Genomic DNA, 9150 nt, shown 5'->3' with positions numbered 1-9150 from the left:
CTGCTCTTTCCATGCAGGGAGAGGGGAGAAAGCGGAGGTGCTGGAGTTATAGGGCTGCAGGGCAAGGAGAAGTTGGTCCATCTCCCCACCTGTGCTCCCTGCTCTGTTTTGCTACTAAGGCTTTGGGGCTCCAGGAAAGCTACACCGGGGTCTCGGTATTCTTGCTTCACGGTGATCTCAGCTTAACACACTTGGTGAAGGTCCCCGAGGGTCTGTGTCTCTCCCCCCCACCCACCACCACCCCCAAACACTGATCCACTTGGTAGAAAGCACAGGATATCATCTCTCTCAAAGCCCCAGCCTGGCTGGAGAAGGGGCTATTTCATAAAAAGCTTAATTCAATTGAACTAAGAGCATTGGTATGAAATTAACTCAAAAACCTTGCTGTTTGTTGGTTGTTTACTGTTTTCTATAAATGGTATGCCAAAAGTCAGAGCCATCTGCTCTCCGGGAACCTGTGGGTCCCTTCTCCATTGCCACTTTTTTATCCTTGTACCACATGCATGCCTGGTGCCAGAGGGTGCCCAAAGAAGACATCAGATCCTCTGGAACTGGAGTTACAGTTTTGAGTTACCTTATGGGTGCTGAGAATGGATCCTAGGTCCTCTACAAGAACAGTAAAGGCTGAGCCATCTCCCTAGCCCACCCACATTAACTCTTTAATCCTAAATAAACATTAATGTCCTGAGGTTCCAGGACTGCAGTGGCATCCTGTGACCCTGGCTCACATTGATTGCTTACCCTTGCATCCATTTAATTAACAGCTGTGCCCTCTTAACATCAAACTAAGGGCCAGCATAGGACCTTTACAGAGCTGTTTGCTTGAGGAGTCTTAACACGCCTTTCATATAGCAAATAGCAAATATTCGTCTTTTCCAAACTCTTAAAGGGTAATCACTTTGTGAATGTGGCTTGTCCTTACCATCTCCTCATTCCCATGTCTTGACTGTTTCCCCCTATGGCTGAACTTATTTCTGAGATAGAAAGCAAGCATCCAAGGGGGTTTTGGGGACCATGGGCTGGTATCCATAGCAAAGAAGTACGATGTGGACAACTGTTGGTGGCAGAGGACTGGGAAAGAATGCTGAGGCTCCACATTGAAACCATTTGTGTTTATTATCTGAGAGCTAATCGGGCCAGCACACACAACCATGAATAGCCCGATAGCGTCTTAAAGGAAAAGTGCCTAAGGTGATTTCCCTCAAACCCAAAGGGACAGCTTTGCCTGTTTTGGTCCCAGACGGCACAGAGCCAGCTCCATGTGCCCTTTCATCGTCTTGAGGGACGCTTGCTTGAGGCTGGCTTAGGAACTTGTCTTGCTGTTGCCAAGTTGCTGCAGGTTACTGGTTGGAGTGGAAACCACCCCAAACTAGATGATTTCCATCTTTCACACGGTATTTGGCACACAGTACACAGTAGCATATATTTGATCTTGGAATTATGTTGAGTTTGAACTCATTCACTTCACCGAGAGTTAAATCTCACGGCTAGAGTAATTTGTTCCTTTTGGTAAAACCCGAAAGCCTACTCCCAATCATGCTTTTGAGTGTGATGAGCATATTCAACACGAAGGACAGACAAAGTTAAAAAGCAAATATCTCACCTGATCAGATGATGCTCCACAGAAACTTAGCAACTAGGAGCCCCGCACTGACAAATATTAACATTAAAACGGTTAGACAAGAAAAGTACCCCAGCTGACAGAGTCCATGTGAGCTGACTAGTGTCCATGTGTCTGATGTCCATGTGTCTGCTGCCCACATCAATGGTGCTTTTTGTCCTTCAAGTAGCTGTAGAGCATCTCCAACCCCCCCTCCACCAGCTCCGGCAGGGGCTTGGATAAAGGATTATGGGAAATGTGCAACCCCTTGTCCATGGGGTTCCAGGCAATCCTCCCCAGTCTACAGAGCAGGTAGAGTTCATCCGGAAGGGTCTGGATGTCGTTGTTGTTCAGGTTCAGCAGCTCTAGGCTGGTGACCAGGCAGAGTGACCTGGGAAAGGAGTGAATGTTGTTGCTCTCTGCAATGAAGATCTGCAAGCTAGCCAGGCACTGGATGCTCTCTGCGATGTTTTCCAGGCGATTGGAGCCCACGTGCAAGAAATCCAGCTCCTTCAAAGAGAAGACACAGATGGGGATGTGAGCGAAATAGTTGTTGCTGAGGTTCAGCTTCCGAAGTCTGGAGAGGTCCGCAAAGCTGGCCGGGAGCTGGGACAGGCAGTTATGTGACATACTCAGCACTTCCAGGTTCCTGCACAGGCTGAGCTCGGTGGGCACCTCCGCCAGGCAGTTCATGTTGAGGAACAAGACCTTGAGGCTCTGCAGGAGACTGACTTCTCTGGGGAGACTCTTGAGGCGATTCCCACACAAGTTCAGGACCACAATCCGGGTCAGCCTGCCCACCTCAGGGGGGAGAACCCGGAGCTGGTTGTGGGACAGATTGAGTTTCTGGACTTCCAACAAGCCCCACAGAAAGTCTGGGACGTCTGTCATTCCTTTGGTGACTAAGCTGAAGCTGACATGCCTCATGCCGCGCTTCAGCAGGGACCGTGGGTCCTTCCCCAAGAGCAGGGTGTCATCCCACGAAGAGAACTTCTGTCTCTTCCCCGGCAGCAGTCTCTTGGGGTCCTTCTCAATGGAGCCAGTCCTTGACTGTTTGGCTCCCATTGGGTCTTCGTTTCCTCCTTCAAGGTTAGAAGTTTGCTCTGCCTGGGCTCCCAAACCTCAGACTGTGGTGGGCAGGGACAGGGTGGAGGTGAATGCAGAAAATAGCCAGGGGATCCTAGCATGGAGAAAGCTTGTCTTGCCGGGCCTTGCAGATGACCAAGACGGAATCGTGACTGGCTGTGGGCAAGCTGTGCCTGTTCCTGGGGGGGGTGTTGAGGAGGTTTCTCTCTGAGTGGACAGGCTGTAATGATACACTTGTCTCTGAGGTTTCCAAACAGAACTGCCCGATTTCCTCTGTGTGCCACACGGCAGCTGTCACTGTCATTCTGCTTAAGTTTTATTGACCTGGTGTGTGTGCGCGCACGAGTTACGGGGCAGTTTCGTATCACTTTACCCTCTCGGCTCTTCTTTGGTGTCACAGTTGAGCAAGGTGATTAACAAAACGCAGCTAGAAAAAGAAACAAAGTAGAAAAATACAGCTGACCACACCAGCAGTGATCTCCCCTGGCTGAGGGAACTGATCCCAGAGAGATTGACAGCCGTGGCTTGCCTGGGTGCTATCGGTGGCGTTAGGTTTCCAGAACCAAGGATCATCAGATGCTGTCACGGTGTCCACTCCTAGTGTCAATGAACTGTGCTGGCAAAAAAAAAAAAAAAAAAAAAAAAAAAGCAAATGCAGTCCCCACCCCAGGCAGAGGCTCACACTGTACCTGCTCCGGTGACTTAGAGAGGAGGGTCAGTTTCCTTCACTGCTGTGGCAATTGCAGGAGCCCTGGTCCCTCAGGACACTCATTACTCTGGAGGGATAGTGTCACCCTCCTGGCTTCCCACCGTTCCTCTACCACCCCCCCCCCCCACACACACACACACGTCCGAAGGCTAATTCTACCCTAAGTGTGCAGAAGAGTTCATTTCTGGTGTTATAGACTGAAGTCTATTTCCCAAAGTTCATATAGTTGAAATCCTGACCGGTCCAAATGTATTTAGTGACAAAGTCACATGAGGCCCCGAGGAGAGGATGGATTTCTGTAAGTCGAGGAGAAGTCCCCAAGGAGGCCAGCACCTGAGCTCAGCACTCTGTCCTCAGATCTGTGAGCAAAGCAAACAGCTCATCGTGGTTGAGCTCTACCATCCAGGGCCTGTTCTGGGTGGGGAGAGACACTTTATGTAAGTGGAAAATGCCAAAAGATACTATATTCTATAAATGGAAGGAAAGGGGCTAGCAAGGTGATGACATAGTTCTGAGGAGGAGTCGGTGGGGGGGACAGTGTTGGTAACTGGCCCAGGAGTACATGGCTCTGGTTGGCCCCAATAGACTAGTAAGAGCTGCTATAGACCAATGCTGCTCTGACCTTGCCTGGCTCCCCACCAGCCCAGGAGTTCTGCAGGATTCTGCCTGGGAGCTGTCCAGGAGCCTGCCAGTCCATCCCTGCTGCTGAGGGGCCTTCTCGGGGGTAGCAGTAGAGTGAGATGTTACCTGTGTCTCCTCTTGGCTTTGCAATGTCAAGGGAACCGAGTCAGCCCCAAGATTCTTCGACAGGAGTACAGACTTTGGAAGTTCTTTATATGAGAGATTGGGTGTTTGGGCTATTAGCGGGGAAAACAAAAAAACAATAGTGTGGCTAGAATTTTTAACTCTGACATTTGGAATTGAGCCATGTCTTATCTATGCAAATTCCATAAAACAACCCAGAGCTGCCATTTAAAAATGGTATATTTCTTCTTCTTCCTTTACATGAGTATGGGGCCCTTCGCTGAGGTATCTTAGCCTTCAGGACTAATGGGAGCCAGGATGTTTGAGGCAGCTTTCTTTTTTTGTAATGACTAGCTTATACATTTCCCCAACAATATCAGGAAGGTACTCCGTGTTCGTTGAATGTTAACCATGTGAAATCAGTGCATATCGTATGGACCTGTGCTGTGGGATGGCCTTTCTGTACGCTATGAATATGTGTTGCTACTGTTGGCTAACAAAGAAGCTGCTTTGGCCTATGGCAACGCAGGATATAGCCAGGCGGGAAATCCAAGAGAAATACAGGGAGAAGAAAAGCAGAGTAGGGAAGACAAGGCCAGCTGCTGGGGGAGGGGCAAGATGTAGTGGAACCCAGGTAAAGCCACAAGACATGTGGCAATACATAGATTAATAGAAATGGGTTAACTTAAGAGCCTTTGATCCCAGCACTTGGGAGGCAGAGGCAGGAGGATCTCTGTGAGTTTGAGGCCAGCCTGGGCTACAGAGTGAGTTCCAGGAAAAGGCACAGAGCTACACAGAGAAACAACTCTGTCTCGAAAAACAAAAAAACAAGAAACAAAAACAAACAAACAAAAAAAAAAAGAAATGGGTTGATTTAAGATAAAAGAGCTAGTTAGGAATGAGCCGGAGTCGTAGACCAAACAGTTTCTAATTGATATAAGCCTCTATATGTTTATTGGGGATGGAGCGGCTGTGGGACACAGGAAACCTTCCTGCTACATACCTGTGTAGAACAAGTGTTTAAATCCTTGCCATTTTGCAGGTGAAGGAACAAAGACAGAGGACGATCCACTGACTTCTGCACTCACCGTTCAGGGTCAAGTGGATGGATAGTCAGAGGCAAAATGAAGATGCAGACTCAGTCAATCCAACTTCATAGCCCAGGCAGGGAAGCACAAGAGGGCTCCAGTCTTAGCCCTGTAGAGATGGGATTAGTAATGTAAAGGAACATGGCTCCTTGTTTTCAAGGACTGTGAAGCGGACTGGTAGACCATATTAACGCTAACCCATAGAAATAACGTAATTAGGCATTCCCCTGCGTACCATACCAATATAACCAAGAAGAGGAAAGTATTTTTTAAAAATCCAGAAAACTTTAGTGTGCACGATTTAAACACTCATTGTCCTGGGTCTTGGCTTCATCCTCTGTGAAGTCTGCTGTCTACAGCAGTAACTGTCCAGAGCCGATCCCTGTTCCATGAATCTGATGCTCACAGCAAGTGAGACTTCTGGGGAAAATGTGAAATCCATTTCTATTGGCTGCTTCCCTCCCTGCTGTGACCAGGCGCCTAACAGAAGAAGTTAACAGAGGAGAAAATTTTTTTCCCGGGGGGGTCAGAAGGAGCGTGTTTCAAGACAGGGTTTCTCTGTTTAACAGCCCTGGCTGTCCTCGAACTCACTAAGATCCACTGCCTCTGCCTCCCAGGTGCTGAGATTAAAGCCATGTTCCACCATCTCCTAATGAGAGGGTTTTTGTTTTTTGTTTTTTTTAAGTAAGACAGAAACAGAAATTTTATTTAAAGCAATTTCTAGTGCCATCCAAGCTTTTACAAAACAAAATTAAAACTTGAAAATAATTCAAAGAAGCAAAAGCAATCATTTACTTACTGTAGTAGACAAAGGAAAAACAAACTATGCGTGAAGGCTTAAAACATAAGCATTATTTTAAGAAGGCCTGTACAGGATTCACTTCCTGCTGATACATTTTTTTGCTTTCCTGATTTAAAAACAAAAGGATTTTAGAAGAGGATAAAAATATTTAACATAATCCAGATATCTTTTTAAACATACTGAATTGGAACACGTGCAAACTCATGCTCAGACTGCTTACTTTATTTTTTAATTTGCATTCTAGCTTATGGATTGGAAGAATTTAAGTGCAGTCCATCCTGGTAAGGAAGGCATGATGGAGTCTGTGGTAGTGGGACAATTTGGCTGGGGACTCCTCCCAGCTCACTGGAAAGCAGAGGGCTGGAGTCAGAGTAGAGACACTGTCCCTCTAAGTTTAGTCCCTGTGGCCTGACATTTGCCAAGTAGGTAAAATATCCAAAAGTTTCCAGCGTCTCTCAAAAACAGTGCCACGAGCTAGGAGCCAAGTGTGCAAACACGTGGACCTGTGGGAGACACTTCAGATTCAAACCATAGTACCACTTCACCCTTGACTGGGAAAAGGCATGAAAAATCCAACGAGGCTTTTATTTTAGTAACTGTGCTAGCTAAATTTTGGTCAGATGGCACAACCTTGGGTCATCTGAGAAGAGGGGACCTCAGTTGAGAAAACGCCTTCGTTAGACTGCCCTCTAGGCACGTCTCTGGGGGGCACAGTCTTGATTAATGATTGACATGGGTGGGACTTTGACACTGGCTTTGGGTAACAGACAGTGAGGAAGAATGGCGTTTCGGAGTCCTCTACAGAGCCCACACTCTTTACCAAAGGAGACTTTTTAAAGGCTCCCTGGGTGGGTTTCAGGATGGGAGAGATTTACGAGGCAGCGCTGCTGAACACGTTTTTGAAATTCTGTAATAAGACTATCTTTTAAGTCTAAGAAGGCCAAAGACCCACGCTGCTCACACCCTGCATTTTAACCCCATTTCTGTAACCTTCTAATGAATTACTGTCCTAACAGATGAAAAAAATCAGCATTATTATTTTTTTAAAGTGAAGTAAAAATAAAACCAAAATGGTGAAAAATGTAAAATAGCAGCCCATGTAAACGCTTGAAGCTATTCTCAAATTCAAAATAACAGAATGTCCTTGAAAAACCATTGTTTAAACCAGGTGTGGTAGCACGTACTTTTAATCTCAGCATCTTGGGAGGCAGAGACAGGCAGATCTCTGTGAGTTTGAGGCCAGCCTGGTCTACAGTGCAAGTTCCGAGATAGCCAGAGCTATACAGAGAAACCCTGTCTCGAAAAAACAAAAGAAACCAAACAAACAACAAAGACATTGTTTGGGGGTCAGAGAGACCTCAGCAAGTCTGAGTTAGGATCCCAGAATCTACATGGTAAGGCAGGAAGTGAGGTACTCTGACTATCCTGACTTCTAAAACTACCTTAGTCCATCCCGCTGGGGCAGTGCACCCGTTGACCTCAGGGCCTTTAGCTAGTTCCACATCTTAGTAGTTCCAAAATGCTTCCCTGGACTTCCCTTCTGGGAACCAAGCTTCCAATGGGGACCACAGGGAAAGAAACCTCATCCAAAACACACCACTGCAATTAGAGACATTTTTTTTTTTAAAGAGCAGATTGGGGGCTGGGCAGGAGGCTCAGTCAGAAAAGCCCCTGGCACATGAGCCTCAAGACCCCAGTTCAGATCTCCAGCACCCACATCAGCATCTGTAAGCCCAGCCCTGGAGGCAGTATAGCCAAAGTGATGAGCTTCAGGGTCAGTGAGAAATCTCATCACCCCGAAATGAAGTGGAGCCCTGGGGAAATGGCTTGTCAGGTAAAGGTGTTACCACGCAAGCCTCAAACCCTGAATTTGATTCCTTGGAACCATGGAAAAGATGCTGTGGTGCACATCTGTGGGAATGGAACAGCACACAGTGTGAAGTCCGCCAGCTGCCTCAAGGTGGAAGACAAGAGCTGGCCGCCAAATATGGTCCTCTGGCCTCCACACACATGTGTCCATGCATGTCTGCACTCACACACATATGTGCAGGCACACACCCTAAATTAATAAAATAATTTTAAGGTAGGGAGCTATAGAGGAAGATATCCAACATTGTTTTCTGGTCTCCATAGACACTTGCACCCATGTCTATGAATACATGCATGATACGCACACATGTACACACCTGCATGAATACATACACACACACACACACACACACACACACACACACACACACACACACACACACACACAAAAGCAGACTGAAATAGAAATGCACAAGAAAACATCAGAAGGTCAGAAGCCACACCCACACACCTGCCCTGAGAGGCACTCAAAGAGTGTTCTTCATGCATTTGATCTCTATTTTGTCCTCATTTGCAAACATCACGCTTTCTTCAAGGTCAGTCACATCCACAACTGCAAAACACTGCTTGTGCATCTTTTGTTCACTCTCTATGGACGGCAGATTCGGTCTTCCCAGCTCTGTCTCACATCTCCGTGTATGCTGTGTGATAGTCCTCAGACCTGCAGGCTGGCCTGTCTACCTCCCACCAAGGAGGAAGAGACCGGACCTCAGCGAGCTCAAACACTTGGACACTGCAGTGTGGCACAAACAAAAAGCATGCTTGCCTATCAAATAGCCTCATACACACACACACACACACACACACACACACACACACACACACACACACACAATGTCCCAGCAGTACCAAGGCAGCAAATGTTTCCTCTCTACTTGTTAGGGTACTGTCCCTTTTGGTTTCTGTTCCACATGGCTATTGCCATGCATGCTTCCATGAAAGACAGGTCCTTTGGGAAGCCTTCCTCCAACACCTGCTCTCCTCCAGGAGAGCCTGGGTATTACCTCTTATTTCCAGAAGCATCCTGGACTTGCCTTCGTATCATCCACCCCTGTAGTGGATAGCTATTCCAGCTTTGACCTGGAAGTACTACCCCCAGTGAGGTTTCTGGTAGCTGTCACACCTACCGATGACCAGCCCCTGAGGCGGGGCAGAGACGGGAGCCCTTAAGACCCGAGATTTGTATGTGCCGGCTCTCTTGGTTCCTGGTGATCCTGAACGCTGAATAGTACGAGTAGAGTTCTCCAGAGAA

At 47.3% G+C, this 9150-nt stretch overlaps 1 protein-coding gene across 1 annotated transcript; it reads right to left on the bottom strand.

Moving 5' to 3' along the window:
- Nucleotides 1–1097: 1097 nt before the first annotated feature.
- On the bottom strand, nucleotides 1098–3296 carry Lrrc30 (leucine rich repeat containing 30). The gene has a single exon (XM_052749268.1). The coding sequence runs from the start codon at nucleotides 2663–2665 to the stop codon at nucleotides 1763–1765; it is 903 nt and encodes a 300-aa protein (XP_052605228.1). The 5' UTR covers nucleotides 2666–3296; the 3' UTR covers nucleotides 1098–1762.
- Between the last annotated feature and the right edge of the window lie 5854 nt (nucleotides 3297–9150).

This window comes from Peromyscus californicus, unplaced genomic scaffold, assembly GCF_007827085.1.
Source record: "Peromyscus californicus insignis strain IS unplaced genomic scaffold, ASM782708v3 Scaffold_21__1_contigs__length_65335640, whole genome shotgun sequence".
Classification (NCBI taxonomy): Eukaryota; Metazoa; Chordata; class Mammalia; order Rodentia; family Cricetidae; genus Peromyscus; species Peromyscus californicus.
This window is presented reverse-complemented; position numbering and strand designations above follow the sequence as displayed.